We start from the raw sequence: 23,175 nt of genomic DNA on the forward strand, positions 1-23,175 counted from the left end.
TGGTTAACTCACATACCAAAAATCAGCCCAATATCTGAAAGAGTTTAAAAAAAAGTCCGTATAACTGTGATTTTCTACAATTTCTCAAAGTCAAAAGCCCGTAATTTCGGCCAAAATTAGTGGAGCGGAACGAAACTTAAACTTGATCTGTAACTCATCCTAGTTAACTCATATACCAAAAATCAGCCCCATATCTGAATGCGTTTAGAAAAAAAGTCTGTATAACTGTGATTTTCAACAATTTCTCAAAGTCCAAATCCTGTAATTTTGGCAAAACTTGTGGAGCGGAACGAATCATGGTTAACTCACATACCAAAAATCAGCCCAATATCTGAAAGAGTTTAGAAAAAAAGTCTGTATAACTGTGATTTTCAACAATTTCTCAAAGTCCAAATCCTGTAATTTCGGCAAAAACTAGTGGAATCTAAAACATGATCTGTAACACATCATGGTTAACTCACATACCAAAAATCAGCCCAATATCCGAAAGAGTTTAGAAAAAAAGTCCGTATTTTCAACAATTTCTCACAAAGTAAAAAGCTCGTAATTTCGGCCAAAATTAGTGGAGCGGAACGAAACTTAAACTTGATCTGTAACTCATCATAGTTACTCACATACCAAAAATCATCCCCATATCTGAAAGACTTTAGAAAAAAAGTCTGTAAAACTGTGATTTCCAACAATTTATCAAAGTCTAAAGCCTGTAATTTTGGCAAAAATTAGCGAGCGGAACGAATCTAAAACATGATCTGTAACACATCATTGTTAACTCACATACCAAAAATCAGCCCAATATCTGAAAGAGTTTAGAAAAAAAGTCAGTATAGCTGTGATTTTTAACAATTTATGAAAGTCCAAATCCTGTTATTTAGGCAAAAATTAGTGGAGCGGAACGAAACTTAAACTTGATTAGTAATTCATCATGGTTAACTCACATGTACCAAAAATCAGCCCAATATCTGAAAGCATTTAGAAAAAAAGTCCGTATAACTGTGATTTTCAACAACTTCTCAAAGTGCAAAGCCCGTAATTTCAGCCAAAATTAGTGGAGAGGAACGAAACTTAAACTTGATCTGTAACTCATCATAGTTACTCACATACCAAAAATCAGCCCAATATCTGAAAGCATTTAGAAAAAAAGTCCGTATAACTGTGATTTTCAACAACTTCTCAAAGTGCAAAGCCCGTAATTTCAGCCAAAATTAGTGGAGAGGAACGAAACTTAAACTTGATCTGTAACTCATATACCAAAAATCAGCCCCATATCTGAAGGCGTTTAGAAAAATAGTCTGTATAACTGTGATTTTCAACAACTTCTCAAAGTGCAAAGCCCGTAATTTCAGCCAAAATTAGTGGAGAGGAACGAAACTTAAACTTGATCTGTAACTCATATACCAAAAATCAGCCCCATATCTGAAGGCGTTTAGAAAAATAGTCTGTATAACTGTGATTTTTAACAATTTCTCAAAGTCCAAATACTGTAATTTCGGCAAAAACTAGTGGAGCGGAACGAAACTTAAACTTGATCTGTAACTCATCATGGTTAACTCACATACCAAAAATCAGCCCAATATCGGAAGGGGTTTAGAAAAAAACTCTGTATAATGGTTTGTTGCCGAATGACAGAATTAGGGAAAGACGGAAAGAAGGACAAGGGTAATACTATATGGCACCGACAACTTCGTTGCACCATGGGCACCATCTTTTAAGTTATCTCAAAATGACCGAAATTAGGTGGAAAAAAATCCAGATCCTTGCTTGTTTACATGAGTTGCTGCTTACAAGTCTTGTATCAAAACATACTTTTGGTTTTACTCCAGTGTATAGTGCTTTCATCTAGGGTTTAGATTTTGTTAATTTATACTAGATATCATTGAGATTGGACCCATCACTGTGGCTGCTGTGAATAATGCATGTGTGGTAAAAAATTTATATCTTTACAATATGATATGGGGTTGTCAACTGAAACCAAAGTTTTTTCACCTTGAACCTTGACCTAGGAAGTTGTACATAAGTAATGACACATCCTCTTGTGTTGGTTTATATACATGTAAAGTATAAACTTTGAAATCATAATGTTTCTCAAGATATAGAGTGTACATGATCTTTTCCATAGGACATGGGGTTGTCAACTGAAACCAAAGTTTTTGACCTTGAACCTTGATTTAGGAAGTTGAACATACATTATGTCATAGTACATACATTATGACACACCCTTTATTTGGTGTTGGTTAATATACATGTCAAGTATAAACTTTGATTTCAAAATGGTTTTCTAGATAAAGAGTGGACAAAATTGTGCAGACGGACAGACGGATCACTACAGAATGTTTGTCATTCAGCGAGGCCCCAATTAATAACAGAGCTGTGTTTAAACATTATTATGAACAAGAGTGCACACACTGAAATGTCTCGCCTTCTTTACCAATCATTGATATTATGTTGATTGTCCTAAGTATGAAGCTTTATTACAACTGTCACATAAACTTAACATTAACCAAGATAGCTAAACAAAGACCAATGAACCATGAAAATGAGGTCAAGGTCAGATGAACCATGCCAGGCAGACATGTTCAGCTAACAAAGTTTCCATACAACAAATATAGTTGACCTACTACTTATAGTTTAAGAAAAATAGACCAAAACACAAAAACTTAACACTGAGCAATGAACCGTTCAATTGAGGTCATGGTCAAATAAAACCTGCAGGACTGACATATAGATCATAATATATTTCCATACACCAAATATAGTTGACCTTTGGCATATAATATTAGATAAAAAGACCAAAACTTATAAACTTAACTTTGACCACTGAACCATGAAAATGAGGTCAAGGTCAGATGACATCTGCCCGCTAGACATGTACACCTTACAATCATTCCATACAACAAATATAGTAGACCTATTACATAAAGTATGAGAAAAACAGACCAAAACACAAAAACTTAACTATAACCACTGAACCATGAAAATGAGGTCAAGGTCAGATGACACCTGTCAGTTGGACATGTACACCTTCTAGTCCTTCCATACACCAAATATACTAGCCCTATTGCTTATAGTATCTGAGATATGGACTTGACCACCAAAACTTAACCTTGTTCACTGATCCATGAAATGAGGTCGAGGTCAAGTGAAAACTGTCTGACGGGCATGAGGACCTTGCAAGGTACGCACATACCAAATATAGTTATCCTATTACTTATAATAAGAGAGAATTTAACATTACAAAAATTCTGAACTTTTTTTTCAAGTGGTCCCAGAACCATGAAAATGAGGTCAAGGACTATAGACATGTGACTGACGGAAACTTCTTAACATGAGGCATCTATATACAAAGTATGAAGCATCCAGGTCTTTCACCTTCTAAAATATAAACCTTTTAAGAAGTGAGCTAACGCCGCCGCCACCGCCATCGCCGCCGGATCACTATCCCTATGTCGAGCTTTCTGCAACAAAAGTTGCAGGCTCGACAAAAATCACTTATTTGGAACGTTCCAGTGTTTTTGTAGCTTTCATTATGGTTACGATGACTGATTTTAAAGGAAAATGTTTTTATTGTGCAATCAAAAAACTGTTTTAAAATTATTATCAAAAGTCTCTTTTGAATAAAACTTTTTTCATACTTAGTCTACCGTATTTACCTGTATGATTGGCGCGAATGAAATGTTTTATCTTAGCGCACATGAAATATGGTTTGTGGCACAAATGAATGTCAGTTGGCGCAAAAGCAAAGCACTGCTATACATACAACAGTCTTTACTTTATATTTGTGTCATTGACATTCATGGTTGTTTTTATTGATTTATACCCATCATAGGCGGATACAGGGGAAATCTCACCCCAACCCCTTTTGTGGGGAAAATTTGGTTGATTATATAGGGAATCACTGAAACATGAGGGGAGCGCCCCCCTCCCTTAAGTCAGTCAGCGGGTCCCCTTTATGAAAAGTTCTGGATCTACCACTGCCCATCATCTCAATTTATTTATTTGTATTGCATTCACCTCATAACTTAATTATCACAATTTGAAATGAATTTGATATCAAAATTAACTTATTTCACACACAGTTAAATAACAAATATTCCCCTCTTTGAATGGCAAGCCCAATCCAATCCTCATTTAACAATGTGTTACTAGTAGCATGTATTATTTGTTGAAATGAAATTTTAATAAACAATGTTTGATTTATTTTCCCCTACATACGCTGTCATCCCCTTTATTCATATTGTTCATGTTTTGCAGAAATTGAAATATACATAATTATCAAGGTTTTTTCATGATTTACTCCCGCTTAAAACGGAAATTAGAATTAAATTTTTTCGAAATAACATAAACAAGAATGTGTCCCAAGTACAAGGATACCCCACTCGCACTATCATTTTCTATGTTCAGTGGACCGTGAAATTGGGGTCAAAACTTTAATTTGGAATTAAAATTAGAAAGATCATATCATAGGGAACAAGTGTACTAAGTTTCAAGTTGATTAGACTTCAACTTCTTCAAAAACTACCTTGACCAAAAACTTTAACCTGAAGCAAACGGACACACAGACGGACGGACGAACAGAGGCACAGACCAGAAAACATAATGCCCCTCTACTATCGTAGGTGGGGCATAAAAATGTGGTGCACTTTAAAATAACACTACTACAGGGATTATTCAGTGTGCACCACATTTTTTATTTTATTTCTTCATAGACTGAAAAAATATTAGTCATTCCTTAAATAATAAAATCTTAGATACTTGATAACCTTTAAATGTAACTTACAGATGTCACACAGTATTTAATAATAATACATGTTTTGTGTGTGTGTGAAATGACATTATTCCCCATAAAGTAAACAATTGTATGTCCTTTGTGCTCTTAATAAACTCATTTGTGATCCTTTGTGTGCACAATTGCATAATTTTGACTGACACATAGGCTATGCAAGTTTACTGTAGATTTGAAAGACCTTTGAAAAAGTATAGCAGCAACAGTTTAATTTCCAAACTTTTAATAGACATTTAAAAATATTAAATCTTAATTGACTAGGATTGTCAGTTTTCCTATGGAATGTCAATGAGTTTCTCCTGGCACTCCAGCTTCCTCCACCAATAAAAACTGGCCACCATGAAATAGCCCAAAAGCAGTTCTTAAAAAAATGGCATTAAAACACACACAAACAAGAATGTGTCCACAGTACACGGATGCCCCACTCGCACTATCATTTTCTATGTTTAAAGGACTGTGAAATTGGACTAAATTCTCTAATTTGGCATTAAAATTAGAATGATCTTATCAAAGGGAACATGTATACTAAGTTTCAAGTTGATTGGACTTCTACTTTATCAAAAACTACCTTGACCAAAAACTTTAACCTGAAATTTGCACTATCATTTTCTATGTTCAGTGAACCGTAAAATTGGGGTCAAAACTCTAATTTGGCATTTAAATTAGAAAGATCATATCATAGGGCACATGTATACTAAGTTTCAAGTTGATTGGACTTCAACTTCATCAAAAACTACCTTGACCAAAAACTTTAACCTGAAGCCAAAAACTTTAACCTGAAATTTGCACTATCATTTTCTATGTTCAGTGAACCGTAAAATTGGGGTCAAAACTCTAATTTGGCATTTAAATTAGAAAGATCATATCATAGGGCACATGTATACTAAGTTTCAAGTTGATTGGACTTCAACTTCATCAAAAACTACCTTGACCAAAAACTTTAACCTGAAGCGGGACAGACGGACGAACGAACGAACGAACTAACAGACGGACGGACGAACGGACGCACAGACCAGAAAACATAATGCCCCTCTACTATCGTAGGTGGGGCATAAAAATAAAGAAGTGAAACTGCGAGCTACTGCTCACTGATGATACCCCTGCCGCAAGTGGATAATTTTAATAGTGTAAAAATATGCAAGTGTTCGGTAAACAGGAAGTTGTTGAGTGATGAATTTCAAAACACATCACACGATATAGCTGAATCGTATAAATCCTGAAACCAAATTTCAGAAATCCTTGTATTTGTAAGTTTCTGAGAAAAATGTGAGGAAAATTTTCAATTTGGCTATTATGTGTAAAATCATACAAGCGTTCGTTTAACAGGATGTTGTCGAGTGATGAATCTGAAAATACATCACACGGTAAATCAGACTTATATAAACCTTGAAACCAAATTTCAGAAATCCTTATATTGTAGATCCTGAGAAAAATGTGACAAAAAATATTCATGGGACAGACAGACTGACGGACTGATGAACGGACGGACGGACAGACAGACAGAGGTAAAACAGTATACCCCCCTTTTTCAAAGCGGGGGTATAAAATTAAATAAATGCTTTTATGAGGAACATCAAATACTATATATTTATGATCATAAACAAAATACTATTTTTTTTCAATATCAGCAATTGCAACAGAGAACGAACAAAACAGTAAAACTTTTTTGTATCTAACTTAACAAAATTTGAAGTAGCAATTTCAAGATTGTCTAAGCAGTCCCACATATATATGGTTTAAAGATTTCAAACCTATTGCTTTAAATTGTGTTCAACCAAATCTTGTCTCTGTACACATTTATCAATTAAACAGAATAACATATTTTTTCGGCATTAAATTTTACTGGTTTCATTTAACGACAAAATACATTGTTGCACTTCAAAACAACTGCTCATGATTAAAAAATACTAAGTTTACATACAAGTTGTTCTTTTTGTATTTGTTTGTTTGTTAGATTATCCTCAGCTCTCTCAAAATCATACTGCATGCATTCATACTTTCTACATACTGTCCTAAAATATACAAATAGTTCAAATAGTAGTAAAGTTGAGTACACACTTTATTATAAATGGTACAAATTTGCATGACCCACATTATTTTTTCATTTTTTGTGTGTTTTCTACAGACCATCAGCTGTATTTGATGTGTTAAACAAGCACAAACAGATTATTAAGTGAACCAAGAAGGTATGCTAGATTTTTAAAGCTGAAAATGACAACAAACCAATAATTGAATGAATTCATTCTATATTAAACAGGTATATATACATTAAAGTTTGGAATAGACAATTCATGAATTTAGATTTCCTGTCAGAATCCACAAACAAGTTCAATGAAAAATAAGTGAAACTGCAAGCTACTGCTCACTTATGATACCCCTGCCCAAATACTAATGACAATTAACAGGAAGTTGTTGGGTGATAAATCTGAAAAGGCATCACACATGTACAGTATAGCTGACTTAAATTAAACCTGAACCAAATTTCAGAAAATCCTTGTTATGCAGTTCCTGAGAAAAATAAAACTTTTCAACTCGGATGTCGTGAGTATATATAATGATGTTAGTTAGTGTTAGGTAAACAGAAAGTTTTTGAGTGATGAATCTGAAAATGCATCACATGGTATAACTTGACTGACTTGTATAAATCATGAAACAAAATTTCAGAAATCCTTGTAATTTAGTTCCTGAGAAAAATGTGACAATTTTAAACTTTGATGTCATGTGTAAAATAATGCAAGTGTTAAGTAAACAGGCAGTTGTTGAGTGATGAATCACTATGATGAGTCAATAGACCATGACTAAGGAGTCAAAAAATCTCCATAGAATGAGATGTGCCAATACTCATTCAAAAATATACCAAATATAAATGACCTACCACTTGTGGTTCACCATATTCGCTTTTTGACTCTGTCAAGGCAAGACAATAAATTTTAAGCTCTGAGGGAAAAGACGGCCAAGGTTTCGGGGGGGGGGGGGGGGGGGGGGGGTATTTTATGTTAGTCTTCATACAAAGAATGAGTATCAAACGTGTAGAAAGATTGATAATATTAAAATGTTGTTTAATGTAAAGTCATTACCCTATAGTCTAGATTTCATCATGGATTCAATTTGGACCAATGGAAGAGATTGGCACCTTTTAATTCAAAACATTTCATTAAAGTTGAAAGTTAATTATCTAAAATTCAAAATTCAATTGAATTCTATCATTTAATAACTACAACAATATATATATATATATATATATATTTATTGTATACCACTGAACTGCAAGATAGAGCCATTCTGCATTTTATGTGACAGGGCTCAAAGATTTTTAATATTTTCTTGAGAAAAGTCTATTCAGTTTTAAATTTCATCCATTTAAATATGTTTAAGCTACAAAAAGCCATTTGAAAATTTTATATCTATATTTATTTCTAAATCGTACACAATTTCTGTGACTGATTTTAACAATAAGTCAAGGATAATGCTGTTTCTACCTAGTGTGACATTCCAACCATGACGTCACTAGGTATATTCAAAATATTTTGTATTACTGATTTTTTTTGGATTGTAAAAGAAATGTAAATAGTGTCCAGGAGAGCTCAAGCTACGATAATTTCACGAGAAACAGAAGGCAAATGAGTAAAAAAGATTTTAAAGTCAATCTGATCATTTGTGTGTCTCCTTCTCATCAATTCAGTTTAGAATTTTGAGGTATTTTCCCCAACTATAAAAACAAAATAAGTGAAGTGAGAGGCTTGGAAGTCTGGCCAGTCACATAGGGAATTCACGGCTTGAAGCCATCTTTCCCAAATACTAAAGGCCAACATAGTAACAAGTGAAAACTTGATTTTGATTAGGTATATTTACATAGAAAGCTTCACAAATCTACCATTGTGCCTGTTTGCCATTTAGTCATGTTTAGTAACAGTTAATATGTTTATCAATTTTCAAGTATTAAGAATGTAAGAATTTATACCATACTGATACCTTAAAGAATCAGCAAATGCCATGTATTCTTTCAATTGATCAGCATATTGTTCCTCTTCTTCTAATATACCCTCTACAGTCTGTCCATAACTGAAATATAGATGATTTAGGTGATACAAGTGATATCTTTTTTCCTGTAATGCAGCACATCTTTTGAGATTCAGCTTCTTAAGGTAAACTAGAGGCTCTAAAGAGCCTGTGTTGCTCACCTTGATACATGTGCATAACAAACAAAGTTTGGTGTTGGGATTTTTTGGTGGTTTTGTCTTCAAAGTCATGTGTTTTATTTTGGTGTGTGTAATTTGGTGCTTCTTCCAATTCATATGTTTTATTTTACTTTGGAACAACAGTAGTGAGCAAGCTCATTCATATTTGTTATTATTTACCTGTTTATTGTCAGACAAACTATCATTGAATTTCTCAAACTAGAATAACGACAAAGTTAACTTAATGGCAATTGCAAATAATTCCGTATATCAAGGTTTAAAGCTAATAAAATCTTAAACATTAAAATCACTTTTGGAATGGATTCTTTATTTTTTTTAAATATCATTTGACATAAATTTTAATCAACTATATATTGCAGTACATGTTAATCTATTGACAATTAAGGATTTAAATTTTAATTCTTATGCCTCTGGCAGTACATATTTATTTTTTGAATATAAAGGATAACAAGGAGTTTTGATATTCTAATAACCAATTAATGGCATCTAATCAGCATTAGCCTGGCATATTAATAACACGTGTGAATAAAAATTCATGCTGTGATTTCTTAAAGGGGCACTAGCTGTCAAATTCATGGACATTGATTTGACTAAAATTCTAGTACTTGATTAATAACAATGTAAAACATTTATCCAAAGCATAACCAGATGCTCCGCAGGGCGTAGCTTTATACGACCGCAGAGGTTGAACCCTGAACGGTTGGGGCAAGTATGGACACAACATTCAAGCTGGATTCAGCTCTAAATTTGGATTGTGATTAAATAGTTGACACAGCATAGGTTTCTGACACAGAATGAATGTGTTCTAATGAACTTAAAATTTTTGTTTTCTCTTAGAGCAATTCACTATGCTGTTGAATATTAATCCTCTCAAAAAAATGTTTGAAGAAATTTTCTTTTTTATTTATGAAATTTCAAATGAGAAAAATTGAACCCAATTTTTTTAATCACATCCCCCTTTCCCTTATTCCAAAACTAATCTCAATTAAAATTTCTAATGGAGTTTGCAACAATAACTACTCATTTAAATACATCATAAAATATTAAGATGTAAAAAAACTGCTTGTTATCACTGAATGGTAAAGATTATTTTAATTTATCAGTTGGTAGTAAAAAGTGAATATACATTGTATATTGTATATAACAAAGATTTAAGTTGATTCTGGACAAAGAAAGATAACTCCAATTAAAAAAAAATCTTGCTATTGCACAATATTTTGCAATTAGATATTTCTTGCTTACTATTCTGGACAAAGAAAGATAACTCTAATTAATTTTTTTTTTGCTATTTCACAATATTGTGCAATTAGATATTTCTTGCCATTGCGCAATACTGTGCAATTGAAAAGACTTGCTATTGCACAATACTTAATATAATAATTTTAGATCCTGATTTGGACCAACTTGAAAACTGGGCTCATAATAAAAAATCTAAGTACATTTTTGGATTCAGCATATCAAAGAACCCCAAGATTTCTATTTTTGTTAAAATCAGACTAAGTTTAATTTTGGACCCTTTGGACTTTAGTGTAGACCAATTTGAAAACAGGACCAAAAATGAAGAATATACATACACAGTTAGATTTGGTATATCAAAGAACCCCATTTATTCAATTTTTGATGAAATCAAACAAAGTTTAATTTTGGACCCCGATTTGGACCAACTTGAAAACTGGGCCAATAATCAAGAATCTAAGTACATTTTTAGATTCAGCATATCAAAGAACCTAACTGATTCATTTTTTGTCAAAATCAAACTAAGTTTAATTTTGGACCCTTTGGACCTTAATGTAGACCAATTTGAAAACGGGACCAAAAGTTAAGAATCTACATACACAGTCATGACAGTTAGATTCGGCATATCAAAGAACCCCAATTATTCAATTTTGATGAAATCAAACAAAGTTTAATTTTGGACCCTTTGGGCCCCTTATTCTGTTGGGACCAAAACTCCCAAAATCTATACCAACCTTCCTTTTATGGTCATAAACCTTGTGTTTAAATTTCATAGATTTCTATTTACTTATACTAACGTTATGGTGCGAAAACCAAGAAAAATGCTTATTTGGGTCCCTTTTTGGCCCCTAATTCCTAAACTGTTGGGACCTAAACTCCCAAAATCAATACCAACCTTCCTTTTGTAGTCATTAACATTGTGTTTAAATTTCATTGATTTCTATTTACTTAAACTAAAGTTAGGCCAGACTTTTTATTTTATCTGTTTAACGAGAAAATTTGTAAAAAATTAGGGTCGAGGGGGCGAAATAAAAAAAAAATAAAAGTGCAAAATTGGTCCAGTCGACACTAAAAATAAAAATAAAACCATTATAAGTGACCTTTTTTTTTTTTTTAGAATTTATCAAAATACAAGAACAATGAAATGAGAACAGACCAGTATATAAACCCAGAGAAATATAAATACATATAGTTTATATATGTCTCTGGTTAACCCTTCTATTAATATAAACATAAAAACTATGTTTCGATTCTGTATTTCGACTAATATAGATCCATGGCACCACTCAAATATATCAACCTCGCTGCATATACACTATATATGTATATACCAGTCACCCAGTCAGGAACCTCTCAGTGTATGCAGAGACATATATATACACATGTGTATATATGTCTCTGGTGTAATAGTCCCAGAGTTAAGCAACTTTAACCTATAAATTGAAACAATGCTTATACATGGAAATATATACATTAACCAAGAAGATCTAACCAAAAGTATGTTAATGCGTGTGGAATGCATAATTTTCCCTTTTGGGATCAATTTTTGTCTGTCAGCAGTGCCATTCATGCGTTTGTAGTCATTATCGGAAGAATCCGGATTTTGGTCATAGCGTGTCCGTTTCCGATGAAATCCCGATTCCGATCCGTAGCTCTACAAATTTAAATGTCGGACGAAGAAAAATTTACAAAAATAAACAATGTTTGATACGCTATTTGGAAAGGAATATGACGTTTCTAATGCAATACATGGATGACAAGTTTACTTTAGGCTAATTTCATCAAGTTCTGATGAAGTAATAACTGATTTTGCCGAAAGTTAGAAGGATTTAATGTACGCTCTCGTGTAACAAGTATGAAAAGCATGCCACCAGCTTAAAAATCTTTTAGAAGAAAATATATCGTTTATGCCTTGAATTTCTTTACTTTTAAATGAAAATTGCTGTTTCATTGACTTGGTAAAAATTAAATATTACCGATAACGAAATTGACTGAAAGCGAGTATCGTGAACAACACATTTTATTTTTTTCTGAGGATGTCGTAACAGTCGGCGGGAAAAATAATAATAAAAGTAAGAAGCACTACTTTTATTTTTATTCCAAAATCGGGAAAGGTGGAGTCGGCGGATCTCGTTAAACAGATGATAAAAAACGTCTGGCCTTATTGTGCGAAAACCAAGAATAATGCTTATTTGGGCCCTTTTTTGGCCCCTAATTCCTAAACTGTTCAAACCAAAACTCCCAAAATCAATCCCAACCGTTCTTTTGTGGTCATAAACCTTGTGTCAAAATTTCATAGATTTCTATTAACTTAAACTAAAGTTATAGTGCGAAAACCAAGAAAATGCTTATTTGGGCCCTTTTTGGCCCCTAATTCCTAAAATGTTGGGACCAAAACTCCCAAAATCAATACCAACCTTCCTTTTGTGGTCATAAACCTTGTGTTAAAATTTCATAGATTTCCATTCACTTTTACTAAAGTTAGAGTGCGAAAACTAAAAGTATTCGGACGACGACGACGACGCAGACGACGACGCCAACGTGATAGCAATATACGACGAAAAATTTTTCAAATTTTGCAGTCGTATAAAAAGTATAAAATAAGCAATTTACATGGCATAGTGTCAAGGATAAGTAGCTTCATTTTGTGTGTTTTTTAGTCTAGACGCCATCTAATTAATTATCTTGTTGGCCTCGAATACTTTGATGACCATATAAATATATTAACATAAATAAAGATATAAATAGATAAATAGATAAAGCGAACTTGTTTAATTTTATATTATAGATAAAAAACATATATTAATCATGGTTTTTACTTGTATAAGAATGAGTTTTTGTGGATCAAATAAGTAAATTAAATGATTTACCTTTGTACCACTTTCAATGTTGACATACTTTTCATTTAAATAACTATACACACACAATTTACGTGTTATCCATCACTAGCTAAGGGGTTAAATTGGAGTTCACATGAATACAGATTTAATGAGGTCGAATTATTCACTTGCAAGTGAGTAATACATTATCAATGTTTCTTCGCTTATTTTGACAAAGTTTACCCATGCTGGCTGCTAAAAGCAAATTATTATTTCACAATTTCACTTTCAATAATGATTGAACAAGAAATATTATAGTTTTGATTTTTTATATATCTCGTAGCTACTGCCCCTTTAACAATTTCAGAAAATTGATAATTAAGTGAAACTTAAATAGTGCTGTTGCCAAATTATACCAGGTATACTTATTTGCAGATTTATCTATATGTATGGACTTGTAGGAAATATACAGAAGATATAATAACCTAAAATATTTTCCCCAACAATTAGCATTACGATATTGTTGTACCGGTACGCCATTTTGGTGCTTCAATTTTTGCTTTATTTTGGTGAGTTTAATTTTGGCACTTTAACCAGAGGCACCAAATAAAGGAAAATAAAACTACAACCAAAATAACCCAAAATATAGGTTTCTGACAAAAAATGAATGTGGTGAAAGATCTTAATAAATTGTTTCGCTGAGTGCAGCTGGATACGACTGCAGAGGGTCAACCCTGAACATTAGGGGCAAAAATGGACACAATATTCACATTTGATAAAGGTCTGAGTTTGGAGTGTAATTAAATATTTGACACATAATAGGTTTGAAAAATCGGAGAAATTTCTTTTTAAATTCTGAAATCTTGAGAACAAATTGTCCCCCCCCCCCCCAATTTTTTTTTACCCCCTCCCCCCTTCCCTTTTTTCCAAAAAAAAACAAATTTTCCATCAAGATATGGTATAATCTCAATTAAAATTCCCAATGGACTTTGCAACCATAATAGCTCATTTAAAAATATAAATATATGAGGGCCGACAGAAGGAGGGAAGGATGAACGAAAGGACGCACAGACCGAAAAACATTTTTGAAGTGTAAATTTTGGATTGAAAATATGGTCAACCTCACTAATCATTGAGTGAGTGTTTTCAAAAAAATATCTGTTTTCTTGCCAACCTTCTACAACACATGTGGTATCCAAAGAACCAGGTAAAGATTAAGTAAGGCCCGAAAAACAATCATTTTTCTTTAAACAATTTGCAGTTTTCATACTAACACGTTCATATAATGTCCACAACTTTTCAAAGGTTCTGCCATCTCTTTCTCAATACCACTCCACTCACAGAAAACTCTGCCATAGTTGGAATGCACTTTATGTATACCATAAACCTTGTCTGCCATTCTCTATAAAATAGAACTACTATTCAAATCTGGTGGATTATTCAATGTTCCAAGTGAGGAGCACATAGTCTGGTGAATATTTTTGGTTGACAGGTGTTTATGTTTAATGTTCTTTTTCAAATCAGGGTAGCTGTTATTGCTCTTTTTGTATTTTATCACATTTTGTTATCAGGGGATTTTTAAGCTCATCGAGATCCTTTTTGCTCATTGTTGACATCTGTACTTCTTCCATCTGTTTATGGATAGTTGGCAATCATAACATGTTTCCTAAATTTCATACTACCTAAGAGATGAGATGTAAGGTAAGATGGGTGAGACAAAACAATAAAAAAAAAAATAAATATCTGTACATTTGCAGTCTGCACTGTTACAATGCCCTAGACATAGTAAATATTGATTCAGACTAGTGAAAATTTTCAAAATTTTATATAGTCATATTGGGACAAGTTTTGATATTTAGTGTCAGACTACATTTGCAATGAGAAACAAAAGTCAGTTATTACTCCTGATAAGAATGGCAGGTGGCGCCTCAGCTAATACGGTCCTATCAAATTCCTACTGATTAGAAATACACATAGAGCAATTGATAATGTAAATGGGGAATATGTCAAAGAGACAACAACCAGAACAAAGAGCAGACAACAGTAAAATACATGCATTATATACACAAGTTGAGGCAAATCATAACAAAAGATCTTACAGCTCTTATCTTTAGTAGGTTGGCTATATTACTTTCTAATTCATTACTGTAGTTCTTCAGCTCCTCAAATCTCCTGCAAAAGGAAATAAAATAACATACTTATTACTTTTATTTTATCAACATATAGACATATAGATTCCTACACTGCAACAAGTCTGTTACAAAATTTCTCCACTCGAGACAGTTAAATTTTATTTATATTTAAAGTGAGAGGCTTGCAGAGCTTTTTAAATAATCAAAATTTATCTGTTGAGAATGGAGAAATATCATTATACACAAGTTATAGTGTCGGAATCTGTTTCTCTTATGATTTTTTCCTTCTCTTTCAAAGATTATCCAAAAGTTGTGTTCTTTATAGGTGATGTCATCAGGTAAGGTTGTATTTTTTCATGCTGTCATAATAGGAAAATTCAGATGAAAGAAACAAAAAATTAAAACGTCACAATTAAATTTCGACCAATGACTTTGATGAGAACAGATATATAACTAGTGAGGAGAAATATTTTCTCACACCGCTCAAGAAATGTGAAAATAGCACACAAAATAGAGAAAAGAGAATTTCAGAAAACAATTTGTTTCTTGTACATTGCCTCTTAGCTTGCATCATACACATATTAGGATTATCATTCAGCAAGTTAATTTTTCTTTTAAAATTTGTCTAAAAAGCAAAAAACGATATTTTCTATTCAAATTAATAACGGAAATTAAAAGAAAACCAAAATTACTCACTTTTCTGGCTTTTTCAATCTGTATGCAGCACTTAATGCCTTTAACCTTGATTCAGACTATACAAATAAAAAAATAACATGAGTTTTTATGTTAAGGTTCAGCAAAAGTACTGATTTTATAATGATTGGTCAAGCTTATAAATGTTTATTTCTTAATTAAAAAAGAGCATTTTTAAGATAAAAATTTAAAAAATCTATTCCTGGAAGAAAGCAATCTATGTTATTTTCAAGAATGTAATGAAGATTAGATATAAAAAAGATGTAGTATGATTGATTGCCAATGAGACAACTCTCCATAAGAGACCAAATGACACAGAAATTAACAACTATAGGTCACTGTATGGCCTTCAACAATGAGCAAAGCCCATACCCCAGAGTCAGCTATAAAAGGCCTCGAAATGACAAATGTAAAACAATTCAAAAGAGAAAACTAACAGCCTTATTTAAGTAAATAAAAATAAATGAAAAATATATGAAACAAACAACAACCACTGAATAATTTACAGGCTCCTGACTTGGGACAGGCACATATATACAAACTGTGGTGTAACAGAACAACATAATAACGAACTGTAATAAACAGCTGCGCACTGAACGCATGATACACCCGTCACTTTTTCAAAGAATAAAGTTCAAAAACTTTTCAATGTCATATCACACATTCATGGAATAACTAAAGGAAGGTTATTTTTATTGTTTCATGATAACTGCTTAAAGCTTTTTCTGAAAACTGGAATATCCTCCTTTTTAAGAATAAAATCAAATAACTCTGAAACTTAACATCTAAAATTTATAGAAATCCTAATGGGAGTTTCCGTCAAAAGATATAAACAATTCACCAAAGTTTCATGAAAACTTATGAAAGCATTTTGAGTTATTGTCTGAAAACTGGAAACCCCCCTTTTTTCTAATGAATACAACCCTGTAACTCAAAAACTCCAATCCAAAATTTATAAAAAACAAGGGTCTCTCAAGTGCCTGAATCGCTCACCTGGTAAACAATGCCTTCAGCCATGTTTTTTGACGAAATAGAAAATAAAACACAAACTTTATTTTATACACCCTACTGATCATTCAAATGAAGTTTGGTTGAATTTGGTTAAGTAGTTTTAGAGGAGAAGATTTTTTAAAGTTAGCAAATATGATGAACAAATTGTGAAAATTGTCATTAAAGGACAATAACCCCTTAAGGGATCAATCGACAATTTTGGTCATATTAACTTCTTTGTAGATCTTACTTTGCTGATCATTTTTGCTGTTTACAGCTTATCTTTATCTATAATAATATTCAAGATGATGACAAAAAACTGCAAAATTTCCTTAAAATTACCAATTAAGTGGCAGCAACCCAACAATGGGTTGTTTGATTCATCTGAAAATTTCAGGGCTGATAGATCTTGACCTAATGAACAGTTTTACCCCATGTCAGATTTGCTTTAAATGCTTTAGTTTTTGAGATATAAGCCAAAAACTGCATTTGACCCCTATGTTCTATTTTAAGTAACAGCGGCCATTTTGGTTGGTTGGTCAGGTCAACGGACACAATTTTCAAACTAGATACCCCAATGATGGTTGTGGCCAAGTTTAGTTCAATTTGGCCCAGTAGTTTCAGAGGAGAAGATTTTTGTAAAAGATAACTAAGATTTATGAAAAATGGTTAAAATTTACTATAAAGGGCAATAACTCCTAAAGGGGTCAACTGACCATTTCAGTCATGTTGACTTATTTTTAGGTCTTACTTTGCTGAACATTTTTGCTGTTTAAAGTTTATCTCTACCTATAATAATATTCATGATAATAACCAAAAACAGCAAAATTTCCTTAAAATTTCCAATTCAGGAGCAGCAACCCAACAACGGGTTGTCCGATTCATCTGAAAATTTCAGGGCAGATAGATCTTGACCTGATAATCAATTTTATTCCCTTTGTCAGCTTTGCTCTAAATGCTTCGGTTTTTGAGTTATAAGCCAAAAACTACATTTGACCCCTATGTTCTATTTTTAGCAATGGCGACCATGTTTGTTGATAGATCAAAACTTCGGATACAATTTATAAACTAGATACCCTAAGGAACATTCAGTTAAAGTTTGGAAGTATTTGGCCTAGTAGTTTTAGAGGAGAAGATTCTTGAAATAGTTTATGACGACAGACGACGACAGACGATGGACGACGACGGACACCAAGTGATGGCATAAGCTCACTTGGCCCTTCGGACCATGTGAGCTAACAAAAGGGAGCTCAGGTCAATAAATAGAAACAATTCACCAAAATTTCATTCGAATGAGTTCAAGCGTTTTTGAGTTATTGTCTGACATGTTAATGACAGACGGACAACGGTATATCATTATACGTCCCATAAATGGATGTATAAAAATCAGTTAAAAATACCTTAACTGAACAGAAAGATACAAATAGAAATACATCTAACAAAAACACAGAGTTGATGTGGCCCGGAACGTGTATATCCCAACAATAAAATGACACTAAGGACTGATCTGAGAGTACTCACAGTTTACTGACAGCTAGTTCAAAGCCACTAATAACTAATAAAAAACTAGAGGCTCTTAAGAGCTTGTGTCGCTCACCTTGGTCTACGTGCATATTAAACAAAGGACACAAATGGATTCATGACAAAATTATGTTTTTATGATGGTGATGTGTTTGTAGATCTTACTTTACTGAACATTCTTGCTACTTATAATTTTCTGTATCTATAATAAACTTGGCCCTTTAGTTACAGAGGAAAATATTTTTTTTAAATTTACAAAAATTTACCAAATTAATGAAAATTGGTAAAAAATGACTATAAAGGACATTTACTCCTTAAGGGGTCAATTGACTATTTTGGTCATGTTGACTTATTTGTAGATCTTACTTTGCTGAACATAATTGATGTTTACAGTTTATCTCCATCTATAATAATATTCAAGATAATAAACCAAAAACAGCAAAATTTCATTAAATTAACAATTGGGGGGCAGCAGACCAACAACCAGTTGTCCGATTCATCTAAAAATTCCAGAGCAGATAGCTCTTGACTTGATAAACAATTTTACTCATGTCAGATTTGCTCTAAATGCTTTGGTTTCAGAGTTATTAACCAGAATCTACATTTTACCCATTATGTTCTATTTTTAGCCATGGCGGCCATCTTGGTTGGTTGGCCAGGTCACTGCACACGTTTTTTAAACTAGATACCCAAATGATAATTGTGGCCAAGGTTGGTTAAATTTGGTCCAGTAGTTTCAGGGGAGAAGATTTGGGCCCGGTGAGCTTAAAAGAATGGCCAACGTAGATACAAGTATCTTGTCTTAGCTAGGGATGGATAAATTCTTCTTTGTAAAGGATCACTCTGATTCAAACAATATGTTCTCTGAAACTGACATTATCAAGATGCTTGATTTCTTGATTGACAGCATATTTCTTACGTTCGGAGGACGTGTTTTTTAACAGACTGTCAGCATTGCAATTGGAACCAATTGTGCCCCTCTACTTGCCTACTTGTTTCTTAATTATTATAAGCTTATGGCATACTTCATACAGGAACTTCTTAGGAAGAAAGATAAGAAGTTAGCAATATCCTTAACTTTACTTTCCGCTATATAGATGATGTTCTCTCACTTCAAAATTTGGTGACTATGTTAAACGCAGCTATCCCATCAAACTAGAGATAAAGGATAAAACAGATACAGTTAAGTTGGCCTCATATCTTGACTAACATCTAGAAATTGACAATGAGGGTCGATTGAAAACAAAACTTTACGACAAAAGAGATGATTTATTTCCAATTGTGAACTTTCCATTTCTAATTAGCAACATTCCAGCAGCACCTGCATACAGGGATATATATCTCCCAATTGATACTATATTTCCATGCTTGTATTTCCTATCATGATTTTCTTGCTAGAGGGTATCTGCTCACAAGGAAGCTATTAAACCAAGAGTTCCAAATGGTGAATTTGAAATCATCCCCTCGTAAATTTTACAGACTCCATCACGAGTTGGTTGACCGTTATGGAATAACCATTTCACAGATGATATTTGATATGTTCCTTACGTCGTAACTACAATCTGCTTCCCTTTCATGAATGTGACCTACCGAATTAAGACTATTTACCAGATTTGTTATAACATGAGCATCACGACTAGTGCCACATGTGGAGCAGGATCTGCATACCCTTCTGGAGCACCTGAGATCACCCCAAGTTTTTGGTGGGGTTCGTGTTGCTTATTCTTTAGTTTTATATGTTGTGTCATGTGTACTATTGTTTGTCTGTTTGTCTTTTTTAGATTTAGCCATGGCATTGTCAGCTTATTTTAGATTTATGAGTTTTACTGTCCCTCTGGTATCTTTTGCACCTCTTTTATACATCTTTGCTTACATCTACTTCATTTGAACTTTACAAAATTGCTTACATCCACGTCTATTTACACATTGGTGGATAGTTATCTCATCGGCAACCACATCTCCAGATGTTTATATCTACTTTGATCAATAAAAATACTCAACCAGATGCTCAGGGCGCAGCTTTATATGACCGCAGAGGTCGAACCCTGAACAGTTGGGGCAGGTATGGACACAACATTAAAGCTTGATACAGCTCTGAATTAAAATTGTGATTAAATAGTTGACACAACATAGGTTTCTGACACAGAATGAATGTTGTCTAAGAACACAATGAAGAACTTAAACTTAATAAAGGGCTGCGCTTTAGCGCATGATACGCCTGTTGCTCTTTTAACTTGTTTTTTATGCTTTAAATGAATTTATATGATCAACTAGAAATATATATACAAATCAAAAGGGATGTTACATTAATATATTCACCAAAGTTTCATAAAATCACCCTTTTTTAAGTATAACAAGAATGTGTCCTCAGTACACGAATGCCCCACTCGCACTATCATTTTCTATGTTCATTGGACCGTAAAATTGGAGTAAAATCTCTAATTTGGCATTACAATTAGAAAGATTATATCACAGGGAACATGTGTACCAAATTTGAAGTCGATTGGACTTCAACTTCATCAAAAACTACCTTGACCAAAAACTTTAACCTGAGGCGGGACAGACGGACGGACGGACGGACGAACGGACGGACGCACAGACCAGAAAACATAATGCCCCTCTACTATCGTAGGTGGGGCATAAAAATTCATTACTTAAGAAAACGTAAAATCTAAAATTTATAAAAATGGAAAAGGAGCTTATGTCAATAGATATAAACAATTTATCAAAGTTGCATAAAATTTTGTGAAAGTGTTAGTTATTGTCCCAAAATTGGAAAATCCCCCCTTTTTTAAGAATAAAAATTCATAACACGGAAATGTAAAATCTGAAATTTATAAAAATTGAAAGGGAGCTTACATCAATAGATATAAACAATTCATCAAAGTTTCATGGACATTGGTGAAAGTCTTTTTGAGTGATTGTCCGAAGTGTTGAAAATCCCCCTTTTTTTTTTATGAATAAAGCCCCATAAATCCTAAACTTAAAATCTGAAATTTATAAAAATTGAAAGGGAGCTTACATCAATAGATATAAACAATTCACCAAAGTTTCATGGACATTGGTGAAAGCCTTTTTGAGTTATTGTCCGAAGTGTTGAAAATCCCCCCTTTTTTATGACTAAAGCCCCATAAATCCAAAACTTAAAATCTGAAATTAAAAAAAAACGAAAGGGAGCTTACGTCAATAGATATAAACAATTCACTTAAGTTTAATGGAAATTGGTGAAAGTGTTTTTGAGTTATTGTCCGAAGTGTGGACGACGGACGGACGGACGGACAGACGGACGGATGGACAACGGTATACCATAATAGGTCCCGTCTAAAAGACGACGGGCGTATAAAAACTTCAAAATTTTGAATTGGACATTTACCTATAATGGTCCAATATCCAAAATCTAAATACATGGTTAGATTCAGCATATCATAGAACCCCAAGGATTCAATTTTTGATGAAATCAAATAATGTTCAATTTTAGATTCTTTAGACCTCAATGTGGACTAATTTGATAACCAGGCCAAATATCAATCTAAATCTAAATCTAAATACATGGTTAACTTCAGCATATTGAAGAACCCCATATATTCAATTTTTGTTGAAATCAAACAAAGTTTAATTTTGCACCCCGATTTGGACCAACTTGAAAACTTTATCAAAAATCTAAGTACATGCTTAGATTCAGCATATAAAAGGACCCCATATATTCAATTTTTGTTGAAATCAAACAAAGTTTAATTTTGAACCCCGATTTGGACCAACTTGAAAACTATATAAAAAGTACATGTTTACATTTTTGTTAAAATCAAACTAAGTTTAATTTTGGACCCTTTGGACCTTAATGTAGACCAATTTAAAAACAGGACCAAAAATTTAGAATCTAAATACACGGTTAGATCTGGCATATCAAAGAATCCCAATAATTCATTTTTTGATGAAATCAAACAAAAGTTTAATTTTGGACCCTTTGGCCCCGAATTCCTAAACTTTTGGGACCATAACTCCCAAAATCCAAACCTTCCTTCTGTGGTCATAAACCTTGTATTAAAATTTCATAGATTTCTATTTACTTATACTAAAGTTATTGTGCAAAAACCAAGAAAAATGCTTATTTGGGACCTTTTTTTGGCCCCCAATTCCTAAACTGTTGGGACCAACATCCCAAAATCAATCCCAACCTTCCTTTTATGGTCATAAACCTTATGTTAAATTTCATAGATTTCTGTTAACTTATACTTAAGTTATTGTGCGAAAACCAAGAAAAAAGCTTCTTTAGGCCCTTTTTGGCCACTAATTCCTAAACTGTTGGAACCAAAACTCCCAAATTCAATCCCAACCTTCCTTTTAATGGTCATAAACCTTGTGTTTAAATTTCATAGATTTCTATTTACTTTTACAAAAGATATAGTGCGAAAACCAAATGTCTTCGGACGACAACAACTACGACGACAACGTCATACCAATATATGACAAAAAAATTTTCAATTTTTGCGGTCGTATAAAAATGCTACAAATCTCTACGATTTTAAAAGCTCTCATGGCGTACAAAAAACACAAAAAAATCTTTCATTTGACGTTGTTTGGGAAACAGACTACTTAACTAGTAAACATATATGTTTAGGGACTCCTCTGGTTGTGGGAGTTTCTCGCTGCTATGAAGACCCATTGGTGGCCTTCAGCTGTTGTCCAACTGATATTTTTGATTTATTGACAAAGATGCACGGTTTTTCTATTTCTAAGGATAGTCGTTACTTAGAGCAAACGGAACAAATGATTTTAATGACCGAGGACTTAATTGTGAAAAGCAA

General features: G+C 33.0%; 1 protein-coding gene across 1 annotated transcript in view; it reads right to left on the bottom strand.

Annotated features, from left to right (window-relative positions):
* Nucleotides 1–23,175, bottom strand: part of LOC139510154 (sorting nexin-4-like) — an 87,671-nt gene that overhangs the window by 11,124 nt on the left and 53,372 nt on the right. Inside the window, exons 7-11 of the mRNA XM_071296501.1 lie at nucleotides 15,863–15,918; nucleotides 15,134–15,206; nucleotides 14,309–14,436; nucleotides 8,753–8,842; nucleotides 6,702–6,792 (exon numbers count right to left, since the gene is read on the bottom strand). Coding sequence (XP_071152602.1) covers nucleotides 6,702–6,792; nucleotides 8,753–8,842; nucleotides 14,309–14,436; nucleotides 15,134–15,206; nucleotides 15,863–15,918 — 438 coding nt within the window. The remainder of the gene's footprint in view (nucleotides 1–6,701; nucleotides 6,793–8,752; nucleotides 8,843–14,308; nucleotides 14,437–15,133; nucleotides 15,207–15,862; nucleotides 15,919–23,175) is intronic.

The sequence above is a fragment of the Mytilus edulis genome, chromosome 2 (genome assembly GCF_963676685.1).
Source record: "Mytilus edulis chromosome 2, xbMytEdul2.2, whole genome shotgun sequence".
Taxonomy (NCBI): Eukaryota; Metazoa; Mollusca; class Bivalvia; order Mytilida; family Mytilidae; genus Mytilus; species Mytilus edulis.